At 41.2% G+C, this 19084-nt stretch overlaps 1 protein-coding gene across 1 annotated transcript in view; it reads left to right on the top strand.

The window, feature by feature from the left end:
• Positions 1–604: 604 nt before the first annotated feature.
• LOC148055811 (pinopsin-like) overlaps positions 605–19084 on the top strand; it is a 92557-nt gene continuing 74077 nt past the window's right edge. The window contains exons 1-2 of the mRNA XM_087758439.1: positions 605–762; positions 5811–6578. Of these exons, the coding sequence (XP_087614565.1) occupies positions 6242–6578 (337 nt within the window). The 5' untranslated portion in view covers positions 605–762; positions 5811–6241. The remainder of the gene's footprint in view (positions 763–5810; positions 6579–19084) is intronic.

The raw sequence follows: 19084 nt of genomic DNA on the forward strand, positions 1-19084 counted from the left end.
CAGGTATTTATACCTGCTTGCTTACAAAAAAAAAAAAGTCTTTCAGAGCAGTAAGAGTGCGAAGAGTGTAGAGCCCGACCTTTCTGTGCAGACGAGCCCCAGGACCAGAGACGCCCTGGCAGACCCTTGGGGGGGATGCAGGAGGGGAGCACCCCTGCAGCAGGGAGGGGGCAGCCGGAGGGGGCTCCCGAAATGCGGGGCGCTGAGTGCCCCCCTACGGCCCCCTGCGCCGCTGCCCCGGGCGGGGGCGGCCCAGGCTGCAGCACCGCCCCGGCGCGGGCGGAGCGCGGCGGCTCCGGGGTCTGCGGGGGGGCCCGCGGGCGGGAGCGGTGCAAGCCGTGCCTCGGCACTCGTATTTTTATTTTTATTTATTTTTTAAATTGATTTTTAAAAAAAATCTATTTATTCTCCCCCGCCATCCCGAAGTTGGATGTCGTCTTAGCCCGCCTAGGAGGGGAGAAGGAGAAGGAAGCGGGCGGGGCGAGCCCACCGCGTCCATCCCGCGGAAAGTAAGCGCCCTGCCCCGGGGAGCCGCGGCTCCGCGGGCGCGGAGGATCCGCGGGGCGGCGGGCGCTTCCCGTCCCGGCGGAGCCCGCTCCTCGCTGCCGCCGGCCATCGCCCCCGCGGCGGCGGAGCCCGGCCCGGCCGTGCCTTCCCCGGCGGGTGCCGAAGCCGGGGCTCCTGCGCGTCGCCGCTCCGGACGCCTTTGCCGGAGACTCAGGTGGCTTTTTAACCTCGCGTTGCCGTGGATGGTAGATGCAGGTGGGTTTTTCTTCCAGTTTTCTGTGCCGCCCCCCCCCCCCCCCCCCCCCCCCCCCAATAAGTGTAAAAAAGTTGGTTGCAGGAGAAATCATAAACTGAGATTGGCTGAAGAGGCTTTTGCTTGCTGCGATGTTTAAGAGCTTGGGGGGAGAGCCGGGGCGCTGAGGAGGTGCTCCCTGTTGCCTCTGCTGCAGCCAGCCCGGCTCAGTCTCTGGAGAGATGCCTCCGATGGCTTCAGCGCAGCCCAGGAACGGGGCCGTCACATTTACTGTCAGCACAGACATTTCTGGGCAAAAGATTCCTCTTTGCGCGTAGGAGGGGTTGCCCTAACTTTTAAAATACTATATAAAAGTAGCTTTTATTCCAAAAGCAGTGGTTCAGGGTTTTCTCACGCTGTTTTGCCACACTCTTAGAATTTTCCCTCGAGTAAATAGTATGGCTTCAAATGTGTCAAATAATGGCGGACTTCACTGCATGTGTTCTGCACGTCTGTTGTTCTTGTTTTCATGTTTGTCTTTTTCATGAATGTGAATTCCTAAAAGTAAGTCTGTAAGGCTGCATGCAAGAGGTTCTCCCACAGTTTTGGGAGCTGGGAGATACCTAAACATCTGGACCCTCCTCTCTGTCTTTGAGATTACTTCTACAGACCTACCTTTGGGTCTCTTGACATCTCCCAATGTGACTTAAGGCATGGAAAAAATAGTCCAAGTATTTTGTCTTCAGTGTTGCAAAGTCCCACTCAGTCCCCCATCTTTCAGCTGTGTTTGAAAAAATTATTTCAGGTCATACCTCTGGTAGTGGTTGCTTGCTGTTAGAAATAATTCAGTTTCTGATCTGGAAAACAAGGCTTAGTGTATAAAAACTTAAAAATACACTATTCCTGCCATAGTTCTGGCATCAGGTCAAACAACTGATTCCTCCTTCATAAAATTTCAGCTGGGAATGTCTCTGAAATTTTATGAATATTTTTAAATTTTAAGTTTTCAGTAGAAAGCTAAGTTCATAAATGAAGGAAAATCACTATTTAAAAATTGATTGTAATATGAACTCAACAACAGGCTGATTAAGGCTGTGCGCATGTGTAAATATAAGGGGTTTTTATAGCTCCTCTATATCACAAGAGAATAATGTAAGTACAATGTAAGAGTAATGTAAATTTTTTAGCAAAATGATTTTGAAGTTTGATTTTATTTATTTTATGCAATTTCATCAGCTGTTAAAGTGAATTAAGCATAACCTTTGGCATGTTGCACAACTTTGCAAGGGAAGATCGTAAAGAATCTGCGAATTAGAAATAACGAAAGAGTTCATTTAAGAAAAAAATCAAAACAATCCTAAACCCTTAAAGCTAATATGTTCAATAAGCTAGTACTTATTTTGGGGCAAAGTGAGAAAAAAAAACCCCTAGCTTCACTGGTGTAGGATGCTGCTCAAACTAATGCGTGGTGGCAAGTGCAAAAAGAAGCCTTGCACTCTCAGTATTAATGCCCGTGATCCCAGGAGCTGATATAACATCTTTTGAAACCTTTTTTTCCAACAGACTGCTTCAGAGAAAAGTGCAAGCAGTGATGGGTGTCTGTTTTGCTGTATCTTTAGATTACTGCTGTCAGAACCGGTTAACAGATGAAGCATTTAATAACTGGTGAGGTTAAATGAACTTTTGGCCTGTTTCACCTGGCCATATGTTTTGTATCACTTTGGGTATGTTTTCCATTCCGCATCAACTAAAACAAATTCAAGGAGACAAACTGGATACTAATTTATTTGTTTTGAATGCAATTGTAGGTTTTATTGGTTTTTTTTTTAACATTTTTTGAGAAGCAGAATTGGCAGAATTAGATAGAGTTCAGTCCTGCAAGCTCCTGAGTTTGCCAGAAGTTAGGAGGGTTCAGGATGTCCTGCAAGATCGTGGAGGCTTGGGGAGCACAGGGTGTCACCTGTAAGACAGGGTTGTCAGAGTTGCAAAGTAACCTCTATTAACCAAGCTGTCTGTCTGTCTGTCTGGAGAAAAAATTCAAGTGAACCTTCAAGCACACAAGCCCATCTTCAGGTGTTTTTCAGCAATAATGTGTATTATTCAGTTAAATGCTAACATTAGGTGAGAATTAGACCTGTTCTTCAAGGGTTTTGTATGGGAGTTTAGAAGCTTTATTGAAATCTGAATTTGGCTTGTGCTTCATCCAAAGGTGTAAGAAACTTAGCACTTTATACATGAGCTACTAATAAGAGACTTACTCCTACACAGCCCAGATCTTCAGATGTTTTCCTCTGCAGACGCCTAAGTTCACCCCAAACTTTTCAAAGCACATCTTCATGCGTCCTTTTTGTCATCTTTTGATTTCAAGTGGCTGCGTGGCTTGACCTTCACAGTGTGCGTACTAACTTTTTAAAATGTATCTTACACTGAATTGCCAGGGCCTGCTCCTCTTGCCTGGGGGTGAAGGCATCCTTCCCTGGCGCGCCAGGGCAGAACTCGTCCCAGTGAAGCTGGGTGGGTTGTGGTCAGTGGAGAAATGACCTGGGCACTGGGCTGAGCCTGCACACCTGGTGTCAGACTGCTAAACTGTAGTCAGCTGAATCCCATCCAGGGAGTAAATGTCCTTTTACAAGCACTGTACATCTGAACTCTTAATATGTCTTTAAGAATGCAGTGTATAAAAGCTCTACATCTTATTATTTGTATTTTGAGCTTAAGAGAGGTACACCTATAAAGTTAGTCATTTTTGCTAAGGGGTTTATAACCTTTGGCTTTGTCTAACACCAAGGCTGTGATGCTTTAATGATAATATTATTCAGACCCTTTGCCTGTGATTATTCTGGTGAAGTTAATTCCCACATAGAAACATTTATGATGGCATACTATAATCTTTGCCACAGATTATCTATGTGTAACCAGTTCAGCTTGGAAAAAAATATTGCATCTGTAACTGAAATTAATCTGCATGTAAATCAGACTTAAGTCTCTTCAGATTTTGAAGCCAGACTCTGCAATATGCTTTGCAGAAGGGAGGAGCAGATAGGATTGACCTTAGCTGCGTTCCTCACTAAACAGTCATGGGCAAACAGATTAGGCAAAACTGTCTTCGAAGTGATGGAAAAAGAACAGATTAGTTTGGTAGAAGCTAGGGTGTAAGCAGAATTATTAAAAAAAAAAATCTAAAAATTATTACTTATTGAGTTTCACTGTAGAATCATAGAATCATAGAATCGTTAAGGTTGGAAAAGACCCTTAAGATCAAGTCCAACCGTTAACCTAGCATTGCCAAGTTCACCACTAAACCATGTCCTTGAGCACCATGTCTACCCTTCTTTTAAATACCTCCAGGGATGGAGACTCAACCACTTCCCTGGGCAGCCTGTTCCAATGCCTGACAACCCTTTCGGTGAAGGGTACATCTTGTTTTCCTGTGAATTCTTCATTCTGAAGCTCTCCTTTAGCACAATGCCACCATGCTTTTTTCTTACCAAAAAAAGTGCAGCTATTTGCCTTTTCAGTGCTACAATTAGCGACTGAGAAATGCTCAGCATCATATTTTTTAATCAGTTGATACTTCATTTGTGCTTTGTTCCACTAAACTTTAACTCTGTTCCTTTAAACAAAATTATGAGTAAATTTAAATATATTGGCAGTTAGTCCCAGTTAGTTTCCTTCTATAACCTGCAACCAGAATTGGACAGGGGGTAATTTTTTTTCAAAATGGTAGAAAGAGTATTTCAAGTGTTATTTCTCTTAGATAGGCTAGCTGAGGCTCCTACCAATCTAAACTACCATGTACCTCCTAAATGGGGGAAAAAGCAGAAAGCATCAGCGTTTCAGATTGTCACTGACCAAACAGTAGAAGGTCTGCAAAGTGTACATAATTTACTCATTGGAAGAGAAAGTAAAGACAGACTGTATACATCAGAGTTTAAAATCACTGAGACATGTTTAGTACAGTGAGTTTGTGAAAGTAGGGAAATAGCAAGAAGAAATACTTGCTATAAACATTCACCATGACGCAAAGGTATGATTAAAAAAAAATACAGACAACCTCTGTGTCTTCAGTAAACTCTGAACTCTCATTTTTTTCCAGTTGGTTAACACATCTTTTCCTACAAAACTGTTTCAAAAAAGCAGTGGTTAGGAGTAATATAGAAGATGCTTCATTTTAAAATGTGTGTAATCATTCTAAGAGTACATGACTCGTGAAAGACAAGTTTTCGTATTTTTTAGTTCAGCGAGCTGTGGGTATCATGCATTTTGTACCAAGGAATGGAAATTCCTACATATATATATATACACACATTATATATATCCATCTCCGTTTTTATAGGAATATCTGTGCAGAATTTGCCCGCAACCATGCAGAAGGCTGGCTAAGCAGTTACGTGTCGACATTAAGCACTCTGCTGTTGCTTCACAACATACACACACAGAGCGTATTCACTGCATGTGGGTATACAAATTCATGTCTGTGGTGAGAGAGAGATGTGAAGCTTTGGGTGTTTGGCTGCTTTATAAATAATGAAGGAGAACATCTGTCCACTGGTAAATGTGGGAGAAGTGAAATTGGTATCACAGCTCTGCCAGCCTTTGTAAGCACGAGTGCTTCAGGGGCTGCGCTTGAAATTAGTCTTTCTGGGTAAAGAAATACTTTCTCCTTGTCCTAAAATTTTTATCGTTCTAATTAAGCTCTAGCCAAGACTAAAGCTTCACTTGATGTGGATTGACTTAACGTAGAGGAAGATACAGTTCTTCCTCTGGGAAGCTGTTGCCAAAGGTATGTCTTACCACACATTTTCTCACCTGAGCAACTTTGCTAGAAAGGTGCAAATAGTCTTCTCCATGCTAAACTGTGAGCTAGGGAAAAACTGTTTAGAACAGCCAAGGAAACATCAACAAACTGTTTTTTTCTGTTGAAAATCAGAGAGAAAACTGAAAAGACTGAGAAATATTTGTTACGGTTCAGAAAGGGAAGAACTGTTAGTAAATCATGTACCTACTTTTTGATCTTGGTATGGAAAACATTGTTTCATTTTTTACCGTTTGTTTTCTTCTCTATTTTCAGAAGGACACCCATTGTCAGAAGAAACAACAGTTTGGTAGAAGGGCTGCCCATTTGCTCTGAAGGAAGAGACCATGCTGAAGCACCTTTTTAAGATACCTTCCATTTAGAGCCTCAGAAAAGATCATCTAACATGATCCTGGGTTTAAATAACAAAGATGAATTTGAGGTGATTGTTTGCTTGGTTCTTCTGCCCTGGAGTTAGCTGGAGAGCTGACCACTAGAAAGGCACAGTGCAGGAAAATACTCCTGTGCTGAAATACAGTATTTCCCACCTGCATAACCATCTAAGAGATATCTCAGCTGAGTGAAGGTCTCAAAACTCCTGAGATGATTTGACCTGTGATGGAGGGGCGCTTCTGGGAAACTGCTGGAGAACTTCAGCACAGGGCACCTGGCATCTCTGCCCTCACCAATCCGTGTCAAAGTCCGAAATGAACCACACTTGGACATACAACTTGAGCTTTGGTGCACCTACAGATCCTGTTGAGCCAAGGGCCGGACTCTCACGAAATGGGCACACAGTAGTGGCTGTTTTTCTTGGATTTATCTTGTTTTTTGGTTTCTTGAATAACTTGATTGTCCTCATCCTCTTCTGCAAGTTTAAAACGCTCCGTAACCCAGTCAACATGCTCCTCCTGAACATCAGTATTAGCGACATGTTAGTGTGCATTTCAGGCACTACCCTCAGTTTTGCATCTAACATCCATGGCAAATGGATTGGAGGGGAGCATGGTTGTAGGTGGTATGGCTTTGTCAATTCCTGCTTTGGTAAGAGTTCAGTGATAATTCTCTTATCTTATTCTTTTTAACACTGGTGCATGAAGCAACTTGATTAGTGAGGTCACTGCTGCTCTGTGGTGAACAAAAGGATGCTTTGATTGCCTTGTTATGGTCAAATACAAGTGAAATGCATGGTTTAAAACATTTTAACAAAAGACTTCATGAAAGAGTAGCACAAATCTGATAAATATTTCCTCAGATATCCCATTTTTGAAATTACTTGTTTTTAAGAGCTAAAAATGGCATCTAGAAAGGGGCAAGCCACTGAAGGAGTTTGACTAAGTGTATGAACATATGTAATGCTTCCCTCTTTTTCAGGAAAATCTGTGCCAATGCTGAACTACAGACCCCTCAGTGCTGCTTCTGTCATGAACAAAGCCTCCTGAAAGTATTCCATTTCCCATTTGTAATTATCTATCAATCTATAATAGGAATTCCCTCATGTCCCAGATAATGACAGTTTTCATCATTAGATGTTTTCTGTTCTTGCCTGAAGTAAAACCTTTATTTTAAAATTACATGCTTTCAGATTCAATAGCAAATTAAGTCACAGGAATAGATCTGTCGGAAATCGTGAGTGTGCATCAAAGCCGTGGTAAAACAATGTTCAGCTTTCTTCTCCTGTCCAGATAAAACTTTTCCTGTAACTAGCTTTTGTACTGCTAAGTTTAAGTGTTTTAACTGAAAATTATTTTAGTTACTAAAAAAAGATGAAGGAAAAAGCACAGTCAGAGGACAGCCTTCATCCATCAAAGGTGGCTTGTCACTTTAAGAATTACATTACCCAGCAGTGACCCTTTCTGCATTTATTCCTACGTTCAAAAAAAGTTTCACCAAAGCATAAACTGGCCTGTGAGTGCACATCTAGACGTGATCCTTATCTCACCCAGACTGGAGGAGCTGGCACAACTCTTTCTTGCTGTATGTCCTTGCTTTGGTCCCTCCAGGCCACCGCAACAGGACCGAGTGCATCCCTGGCTCTTCTCCCACCCTGGAGTTGTGACGCATCTCGTGCAGGCACTTTGGCCCAAGAAGTGCTCCTGCAGCCCTTGATGTAGAGTCAGGCTGTGGATCCAAACCCACGTTTTCTACCTGAATTATATGGTCTCGCCATTTCCAGTGGTCTCTGGTACCCTTCCCTTCCTCAAATGTGTGCTCCACTGATGGCAGTTAACTCAGCCTGGCAGCTTCCCCTGGGAAACCGCTGCTTCGCCCAAAGTGAGCTCTCGGGAGTTAACAGTGTTATATAATATAAAAGCACTGACTTTGGCCATCCAAAAATAGACCCCATTATCAACAATACCTTGGCTTGTTTTGGCAGGCTGGTTTTGGTATGGTCTGTGCAGAGTGGAACGACATGTCTTCTCCTTCCACATTTCATTTCCAAGTTTTGTGAATTTTATGAATTCCAGTATTTCAGCAACTAGTCTTGTCAGGGAGAAAGATGTTAGGACTGGTTTTTCTCCATCCTTTGATTTAGTCTCCTTTTTATTATTTTGGGGTGGGATGGGAGAATACCATTTGAAGACAGGGGGAAAAAGTTATGTGTTTAAGGGATTAGAAAAAAAGTATGTTGAAGGTGCCCTTTGAGCCTCCTGGCTTCTGTCAGGATACCTGTGTGTTAGCACCCTGGTAACTGTGGAAGTAAACCAGCAAATGGGTAAATTTCTTCTGGGGTGACTTGCTTGTGGAAAAATTCTTCTAAGTCAGATCTTCTATATAAATCGGATGGCAGGAGTGCAGATTTTGGTGCTATTGTGGTAGCTGTGTACATGTGAGAGTTTCTGGTGTAATTCTTAACATTGATTAGATCATCAAGGTACAAGCAAGCAAGCAAAACCCAGAATGCCAAACGTGACCTCAACTCCTCTGATTGGGGTTGGTGCTGTCAGCAGGGTGTCCTGGGCAGCTGAGGCAGCCTAAATGCAGGTAGTTATTGACCTGTGCACATGGAAACTTCTTGTGACAGTGTTAAAAAAAAACTCTTACAATTCTTTTCTCGAAGTCTTGCAGCGCTCACAACGTTTTTTCTTTCACTAGTGTGCATAAAGGGCATACTGAAGAAGTTTGCTTGCAGAGTCATAATTAAAAAATGTTCACTGGAATATAACATGAGTAAAAGCAAATAATAGTAGCATGTTGCCTCACATTTATGTCTCTATGGACAGACTATATCTGCCGATAAATACCATTATTCATCAGGGTTTTTAAATTTTTGTACTCCAAAGTGTGCTAAAAAAGAGCTACTGTAGGTGTGCAGTGTGTTGATGGCTTTTCCAGGTCTTCATAGCACTTGAAAACAAAATGCTTAAGTATACAGTGTTTTGGGGTTTTTTGCATTCAGTGTGTGCTGTCAGCATCAGAGGCTGAACAACGATCCATGGAATGGAATGGTTAATTTTTTTATGGCTATTGGAAAGTGACATGAGAAAGTTGTGAACTTTTTATTGAGACTTGCAGGTATTATTGCTAAAAGAAAAAACAATTAGCATCTCATTCATTGTAGGATTATTTTCCTTGTCTTCTGAGGATTTGGAAAAATTATATAAAACTTATCAAAGTGAGTCAGAAACTGAAGAGGTGGAAAATCAATATATTCTGTGTCATAAGCTGGTGGCTTAAGACCTCACTGATTGGTGCAGTGTAGTTACTGAGGATAAGCAGCTTTTTGTCAGCAAGAGGATTTTTTGACACCTAAGTATTCCAGTTTTGATCATAGCCTTTGGCCTGATCACTGTGACTACCTTGTGAATGGCAAAGCTGATTAGATTTAAAAACATAAATGCAAAAGCCACAATGACTACAAAATACTATATGAGGCTATGGTATAAAAGGAGCATGTAAGAACACACAAATGGCAAAGCTGTATAGGCTGGGAGAAGAACATTTCTTTGTGTTATTTATACTTTCTTGCAATCCCTTAGCTATTCTTAAAAAAAATTATATACTTCCTATTCACTAAAAATTAGCTTACCCTCCTTTGTGCCTCATGTCTGATTTTGGCCCGTCAAGGCTAAGAGGAATGGTCCTAATGCTTGGCATCCAGAATAGAGATGTGTAGTAAGAAAGGTAATTAAGAAAAACTGAAGTTCGACATCAAGCTTTGTAAGAATAAACACTTCAATATTCTTATCTGTTCCTTTTTTCTCATGGGATAGATCCTATCCTACTAGGATAAACATCAGTATAGGGCCAGGATTTTGGATGATGTTACAGTAAGTTCACTGGCTTCAGTAGAATTGCATTCTTGTACCAAATGAAGGTATGTACCTTTCTTTTTAACCTGCATTATTTTCCTAAATCATGAAGAAATTTTAAGTGGGCAACTAATCTTCATGACTTGGTGAGTATCTGATGATGTGTAAAACACACCTAAGCCAACTTCAAACTCTTAAAATAATTTCAAATGCCGTTCATTCTTAAAAGGCTTCTGAGAAGGACTGTATTTTAGTGGTTATTTTTTTCCCCTTCCACTTTACTTTATGATGCTATGAAAGCCTCCTTCTTCCTGTTTAAAACCAAATTGAGAGTGAAGGTATTATCCCTCAGGTCTGTGGCCTGGATGAAACCTGAGCCAGTGAAAGTAGGAAGCCGAGATTTGTTTCAAATCTAAATGCATGGTGAGAGATCGCTCTTTTTTCTCTAAAGTGTCTTACCGTTTTTAAAATCACATAACTGTTGCCCTGGGAGGTGATCTGGAAAGCAGATCTGATTCTCCTCCCAGCAATATCGACAGTGCAATGTACATTGATGTCGCTTACTGTGGAATCGAGCTGTAAGTTCTTTACTGGGCAATCCATTGCCTACCCCAGGCACTTAAAAACCACGACCCAAGAACCAGCACCAGGGGGTTGCCATGGGCATAATGGAAAAAAATATGGACAAAGTGTAGGTGTTTAGTTTATTTACTTGCTGCTTTCCACATGTCCGCTTTGTGATTTCAAACCACTGACAGAAAGCAGAATTTTTAGAAGCTAATGGGAAGTGCAGATGCTGATCAATAAGCGTGTGATGGGGATTTTAAGGAGAACATTAAATATCATGAGACCTGCTGTGGAAGCGTAAGAGATGTTGGGTCTTGATTTGGGGGAGCATTAGAAATGCAGCTAGAGGAGGAACAGCATGGGCTGTTCCCAGCGTAAATGATTTGTGGTGCATGTGCATGTTTTCAGCTTTGTCAAGTAGGTCACTGCAGTGGAAACTGCACGTCGCTGAGTTGGGGAAATGGATGGCTTTGCTAAATTTGCTCCCATTACCACCACTTAGCCACGGTTTGACAGGCTCATGGTTATACATTTAAGCAAACATGGAAAGGGACACAGGGACGGGACACATTTTCCCAGCTGAGCTCTGACTAAACTTTGCAAGCAAGCTGAAATAAGAACTGTTAAATATATTGTGAAATGATTAAGCATTAGATTTTAATTTAGGAAAAATACATTATTTAGTAACACACTCCCATAGACACCATATATACACAAAGTGGTATGCCATCCTAAGATGAATTTTGTCATGCAGCTTTGACCGTCTCACACATAATCTCTCCAGTGCCTTATTAAACACTTCAAATCTCTGGACAGATGAAAACTCTCAGAAACATTTCATTTTTTCCCAAGATACTTGCACTAATGTAGACTTCCCAAACGTGTAGGACAGGCAGAATTTGGGCTCAGATTAGTTCATTTTCAGAATTTCTACTTTATGCCATGCCATATCAGGATTAAATATTAAATAGATTAATACAAATGGGAAAGATGAAGCTTTCTCTGGCTCAGGAAGTCCAACACTAAATTCTAATGCTGGAAAAGTTCCAAGGCACATCAGTAGCAAGGATATTCTTGTGACTGTTAGCTCATGTTTTTGGGTGTCTGCTGGTTGTTTGCTCTTCCTCAGCCTTCATGGTAGTTAAAATACTGGGCAGTTTGCCTGAGAAGTTGATTCCAACATTTCATTTTAAAAACTGAGTTCAGATCAGTGTTGTGCAAGTGAACATCCCTATCCAAGAGGACACAGAGATGCCTATGCCATGTGAAAGCTGTGAGATTTGAGGCCGTGTTTTCCCGCACAGTGTCCTGGCTCTCTTGGATTCAGGAGAGGGCTATGTTCTTAAACCTGTTCTAACTGAAGGCATGCATATGTGTCTTTATGCCCATTGATAAACCAAGGCCCTGTCTAAATGAGGACCTTAATCTTTTCAGAAACTCCATAGTACTCAACTATATGGATAGATAATCTTTTCAGTCACATTAAAGCAGTTATTGATTTATTCCCTCGTAAACTGCCAGAGAACACACTGAATGAGAAATGGAGCTGCTCATGATTTTTGTTTTAAAGTTCAGCTGCCTTGTGGCCTTAAACAAATAGTTTTCTCCTTTTTTCTTCAGTCTTTTACCTTGATTTTATACGCTGTGGCTTAGACTCACTGCACTAAACTAAGGTACTTAAATGTGGAGTACAGACTTCTAACATACTGGAAACGCTTTGCTTACGAGATGCAGTTGAGACCTCGGGTGAAATGAATGGCTCTTTTGTGAGAAGATACATTTATTTCCAGGAATAAAGACATAATCTCCCTTGGCTTGATCCTGCAAGAGCTCAAGTCTGAAGTTTTCTGAGCCCTGATACAGCAAGTACTCATGTCCCAGTGCAAAACCACTCTTAGCAGCTCCTCACCGGCCCACTGAACGTGGATAGCTCCTTTTCCAGTGGGTTTGGGATGGGATTAAAAGTGATATTTCTGTAAATAAAGCTGGTAGTAAGCACAACTAATCAGTAATGTTTAGGAAAACATCTGCATCAGGCCCCCAAAGTGTTCTCTGTTTGAAGCGTGTAGACTCTGTTATGACTGCAGTCAATGTGATCCATGCAAGGTTTCCTAGGTAGCTTTTCAGTATTAGAAATAGTCTGCTGGTTGAAAGGGGGCAGGGGGGAAAGGGGGCCTGACTAATGGGAATAGGTCAAAGGTGCTTACAGTTCCTTCCTCTAAAAAAGGAGAAATGTTGTCATTACCTAGAGGACTTTACTTACTGCAATACAGTGTTACAACTGATGGTTTGTCCTGAATTTTTCCACTTAATTTCAAGCACCTGATATGCGTTAGATTGGATAGTAAATGGAAACACAAAAGTACTTATTCAGGAGATATGTAATCTGAATTCCTCTTTGGCATCCCCTCTCTAGGGAAACTGAAGTTAGCCTGCTATTCTTTTTATTTAAATAATTAATCAATGAGGTAGTGGTATATTATTAAATACACTTCTGAGGGCCATATTTACATGGAAAAATGAAATGCTGAACCCCTTAGAGACAGATGGGAATCATCTGACTAAAACCAGACGTTTTCCAGTCCCCCAGGCTTCCTTTATAATCAATAGAAAACCAAATTTGTACTGCCAGCATGCAAATTGTCTGACGTATTTGAGACGTTCTCTTCACAATAATACGAGCTGTTGCCTACAAGCGCCCCTTTATTTCCACCAGCTATGAAAGGAGCCCAAGCTTAGGGGTAGGTATTTGCTCTGTACCTCTCTGGAGCCATGAGATGACCCTCACAAATAGGGTGTTTATTGCTCCTTTTGTCTTTCTGTCATTTTCTTACTTTTGCTTATAATTCCCTCTCCAGTTCAGTGTCCTTTTCCTGGATCTTGGGTTTATTTCTTAGGTTATTTCTAGTTCCTATAGGCATTAAACACTGTATAATGTTGAAATCATTTGGAATAGTTGTCCAAGAGTGAGTATTTGGAAGACCTCTGTTGTGTTTCCATGAAGAGGTGCCTAAGTCCTCTTTCAGAACTTGAGAAACCACATTCATCGTGTAGGGAAAATGCTGTCTGCTCTCCCTACAGGTAATTTGTAGAGCACAAGTATTGGGCTTTTGTGTGCAATTTAAGTGCTTGAAGCAGGGAGTCAGCTTGGGCAAAAGTTTTGGAAAACCTGATAAAGAAGGAATCAAATCATGCAGAGAAAGTGGCCAGAAGACCTGATATGGTGCTTTGAACATTATTCCTGAAATGAGAGCCTTCACTCTGGTAGGTGGTTTAACACCGGTTTAGGATAAGGGAAGGTTTTCCTTTCGTTATGGCAGAGCATCGCCTAAGGTCTCATTCAATTTGCCCGTGTTTTTAAGTCGTTGCAAACCATGGGTGTTGATGCTGACAGTGTTAGGTCAGATCCTGTGGTGCGCAGTCACTGTCTGTATTACCAGGCATGGTTGCTTCTCCCTGCCCTGGTCTGGGCAGCCCCAGCTCAGCCTCATCTCCATGTCATACTGCAGTGGGACTGTGGGCTGCACCAGAACCCCCCACCTTCCCTCCTCCACACCCCTCCCAGCTTTCAGCACAGCGGAAATTCAAGCACATGGCTCAAACAGAAGCTGGAGTGTGCTTTGAACAGGGCGCTGATCCCAGGTGCCCTCAGCGTGCACCAGCAGCCATGTGTAGGTTGGGTCATCATATTTTCCCTTGGCTGCCATCCTTAACATTTTCTGCTATGTTTTGTTGTATGATAATCTAGAACCTATTTTCCTAATGCCTGACCAAAAGAAAACAGCAAAAAACATGCAGAGATGCCAACAGTGAAGGGTGGACAGCAGCTTGTGTATGTGTCCCTGGAAAGAGGGACAGAAGGACAGAAGAATTCTATAAGGAAATCGATAACTTCTTTGGCATTTTTGTGCATAGTTGTTAGCTGTCCATGTAAAAACATGTTCTGCCCATTCCCAAAGTCTTGTTTGTGTGCATGTGCAAGTGACTACAAATTTCTGCCAACATTTGATGCTTCCTTATTGAGCAGCCACGCTTGCAGTTCAGTTGCATACTTTTGGTTCTGGGACATCGCTCTATGTTATGGCCACGTGTTGCAGAATGCTAAGGACTTTATGCAAAGAAGTACACAAATAACATCACTTTACATAGAGACCTGGAATAGGAGCTTAAAGGCAAAGGCCATGTCGGATTTCTTGCAAAATTATCCTGACGGTGAATCGAGTCTGAAAGGTCATGGCTGTAAGCTGTGTTCGAGCTGATGAAACCACATTTCTGTCAGGGTTCAGTTTAATCATTTGCATTTGCAAGTCCTTTTCCCTAATCCTGGGTCACAGCATTAACCCAGGCAACACTATGCCTGATGTCGGTTTTCTATTACTTTAGGAAAAAGCAGAAACCAGCTGTGCCAGTACTCAGGCCACACACGTGAAATATGTTACTAAAATGTAGCTGGGTTTCTGGTCCCTCAGTGGATAAAATTAAATAAACTAGAGCCCAGTAAATAAGCAATACTCAATCCAAAAAAGTATATTAGAAAGCAATGGACTTTGCTTGTGAAAGGCTATTAAATCATATTCTATTTAACTATGTGTTTAATAAACTCTAGTAACTCTTAAGACCACCTGTGTGCTGACTCACCTGAACACAATTCAGTAATATTTTGGAAGACTTTTAACCTTCTCTCGTAGTCCCTGAAGTATACCAGAGAGAGGATATTACCTCTGTCTATTTAAATCCAAGTTATATACCTCGTGGCTTTTTCTTAACTGATGACATTCATTTTCTATGTCCATTTCTTTTTAGAAAGCATTTAAGCTGAATGCTACATCTTCCAGTCTAGTAAGCAAATGAATACTTACAGGCTTTTCAGTGATAAAAAGGATACAGGACCATTGTCATAGTTCCAAGTAATGACATAATAATAGGTAATAGCTATCAATTTCATTTTTTTCCCCCTTTTCTCAGCCATGGCCAATACTTCACACTTAAAGTAATCACTAGGGTTTTGTTTGTTTGTTTTCCGTTAGTGTGTCTGCCACTTTTCTGATTAGAAACGTTTACTAAGATGAGAAAATAATTTGCAGTAGTTTGTTAAAAGAATGTGCTGACATGGAAAAATAAGTTTCTTCAAAATCTGGAGCTATCCTGTTTACATTTTTATTTTTCTAGGCATCAACACTAGCTGAGAAACTGTTTCTGAAACCAATGATTCAGTAAATGTCTAATAAGTTAATAACCTACAGCCTCTATTGATTCGCAGACCACTTATTGTTTCTGTTGATTTCACAGCTAACATGAGTCACTAGTTAAATAATCCAAATGCCTCCTATTACTGGAAGGTTTGTGGGCTTGGTTTTGGTTTGGTTTGGTTGGCTTTTTTTAATACTAAGTCAAAATGACCTCTGGCTGCTGTAAATTTCCCTGCAACTTTTACAGGCAGGATGAATATTTGATATCTGCAGACACCAAATGCAAGGGAGGACCACTCCAGGTAGCCGCTGCCTCCCTCTGGCATCCCACCATTACTTTTCTGTGAAGCATCCCTGTGCTTTGACTCCTGAGTGGTTTGGGACCTGGTTACCCCTCTCTCTTCCCATGCTGTGCTGGCCCAGTGTGGATCAGGGAGGCAGATGAGCGAGCGTTCACCCCATAAAAGGGTGAAGCCTCAAGTTCCTTGGGAGTGTCTGACTCCCTTCTCATCTCTCAGTGGCCCAGATGGTAATGCCTCTAATCAAGGTCACCTGGGCACCATCTTTAAAACTACTGTGTTATAACAGTGCCAGACTTCATGTCCTTCAGCTGAAGGTTTCTCATGCCAGCTATCAGCATCAGGCTCAATTGCTCTGGGCAATTTCAATCAACAACTCTTCCCAAAATGTGGCAAAATTGCATAATTTCTCCTGCTTGTGGTTTCTTAAAACCATTTCACAGACAGATGCTAGTATGTTGGAAGTACAGTCTCATTCTATGGCCAGATACAAGCTTTTACTGTTCTTTATGAAAGTATAGCAGCCACAGTGCAGAAGACTAGTGACTCACTGGGGTAAGCTGAAAATCTTTACATGTATTCCGTAGTGTTTTGTTAGAGGCAGAGATTCACTGTATGCTAATTTTCTAGTGTTGTTTTTCAATTGTATTTTCTATTCTATTATTTTTCCCTATTGTTTTGTTATTTTTATTGGTTTCACTAATGCAATCCAGAGCAGAAATAGTAGATAACTATGGGAAGAAGGGATCAAAGTGAGCAGGCTTCAGACAAGTCAACAGATAGAAATTGAATTATTTTCATAGATGCTTATAACAATAGAAATTTGTTCAGGGCCAAATAACTATCAGAAAAAAAAGGGGAGAAAAAAGCAGACTCAGTTGTGAAAATTTTTCATAAGGAATAGTTTGATTCTCTTTAAAAATCAACAGCAAGGCAAAACTTTGCTTAGATTAGGACTCTCACAATTTCTAAGATTTAAAACCATTAGTTAATTCACATACGCAACATTTTATTCCTTGATATCTAAGTGTTATCCAAGTCTAGTACAGACCTCTGAGAGAGTACTGAAATAGCACACTAACATCTGGCAAGATTTGCTTTGACCTGAGAAATGGTATGAATTTTACAAAAGCATAGATAATCCCCTTTAACTTGTCCTTATGAAAATTTTAGAACACACAATGGTTGAATATGGTTGAGTCTGCATTAGACTTAATTCTTACATGCATATGAACACTAAAGCATTATTGTTTGCCAAATTTACAGTTTGTTGGTAATTTCTGTTCTGTGTTCAGGCTGTTTATGAAGTTACTGAGGGACCCCTTTACATTGACACGTTTAATCACCGAAATGAAATTATGCAAGCTGCTAGCGCGCTGCACAGCAGGCAGCACAGGGCAGAGCATCCTGGAGCAGGGATCTCGCGTGGTGATCGGCAGCGCTGCCTTCCCCTGCACCGTGCGGGAAGCTGACGGCCGTCCCCGCGGCTGAGCGGACTGCCTCGGTGTGAGCTCAGCAGGAGTTAATTAGAAACAGTTCTAGGGTAGGAAGTGATACCGTAGGGGTGAGGAATTACAAATTCTGACTCTTAATGAAACGGTGGAGTACCTACATGGGTGTGTATTATGTATATATTCTGTACGCTGACTATGGTGCATGAAACAGCTCTTCTCCATGCAAGTCTTTGTAACAAATTCCAACAGTTTGCCTTAATTTATTGAAACTGCCAAATTTTGCTCTGTTTTCGGTCTGCTCAGTTTTCAGAGAAAGAGCGTGTGGCAGCACAAGAGGGCCAAGGTCCAGCAACGGCTGCATGAGGATGTTGAGGATTGCTTTACTGTGTGTACTTCTTAAAACTGAAAGTGTATTTCTATTTAATATCCTTGTGAGAGGCAAAGACTGCATCGGAGGAGTAGGATGAAAGGCTGCCAGATAAATATGCCAGTCAGGATTTAAATGGGCTTTTTCTAATGGGTAGAAAGCATGTTATGAGGCAAGACAAAGCCATAGCTTAATATTCTTTGTGATAAGAGCAGTAGACATACCACCACCTGGTTTGCTTCATAGAACAGTTTTTCTTTATTGGTCAGTGCATCAAGGGGTGTTTAACAAGGAATTTGAGGATAAAAATGAGTAGGAATTTTACAAGTTTTAATATCTTTTCTGGGGTCGGGGGCACTCAGGCCTTTGAGAAAGAAATATTCATGGTAGATACAAGCAGGTAATGACCTCTTACTGTGCTGTAATTGTTTCTTCTTATCGTTTTAATAACTAAATAATAGTTGTGGCTTGCAAAGGGTTGTGTATATACATACTTAGTATTTGCCATTCAGAAGTATGTTGCCCAGCTATGCTTCTAGAATACTAAAGTTAGGATAACTTTCAGCATCCAATGATATTTTCCCAGTATGTAGTCCCAGCAGCCTGTGATTTGTGATGTAGGGACTTCATCCCTGAAGTAGTTCTTTTGAGTCTAATAGGTCTTCCCAGATTTATCTTCCAGGCCGCTTGCTCTCAGGAGCCCTGCAAAATTTTGGTATGCGCACTGTAACATGTCAAGGAATCCCACTTATTAACTATGTACTATACAAAGAAAAGTACCTTCTCCTGTTTGTTAATTCTGAGTCTGCAACCTGATGATTTCATTTGAAAACACAGTTCTTGTCTTATGAAAAACACTAAATAATCTTCCCCCATCCACCTTTTCACGTTTTCTCTTCTTTTCTATTCTCCTTTTCTAATAAGCCCTGATGTTTGCTTTTCTAAATGCTGCTGAGCATTGCTGCTTAGTGGAAGTGGTTTGCATAAAGCTATCTATCATAACTCTCTTTGCAGAGCAGTAAGTCAGTCAGAAACAATTGCTGTGTATTTAAAGCTAGGACTGTTTTTCTCTGCATATGGCAGTTTACATCAGTATTGCATTTCATCTGCTCAGTGACTCAGTTTCATGCGGTTGTTCTGCAGTACTTCGCAGTCAGCTTTTGTTGATTTTGAATTATTCAGCGTAGTATAATCAGCAAACTTCACTCTTTACCATCTTTTCCAGATCATTTATTAATGTGATGAATAACGCAGGGCCTAGCACAGATCCATAGGGGACTTTTCTGGCCACAGTTTCCACTGAGAAAACGAATTATTTTCTCCTGTTCTTTATTTCTTGCCTCTAATCAATTATTTATCCATGTGAATATCTGTTATTGCAAGGCAGCTGTTTGGAAATCCAAATAGGCTTTATTGAATGT

The sequence above is a fragment of the Nipponia nippon genome, unplaced genomic scaffold (assembly GCF_047370975.1).
Source record: "Nipponia nippon isolate SJK-2023a ecotype South Korea unplaced genomic scaffold, ASM4737097v1 scaffold_2, whole genome shotgun sequence".
NCBI classification, from domain to species: domain Eukaryota; kingdom Metazoa; phylum Chordata; class Aves; order Pelecaniformes; family Threskiornithidae; genus Nipponia; species Nipponia nippon.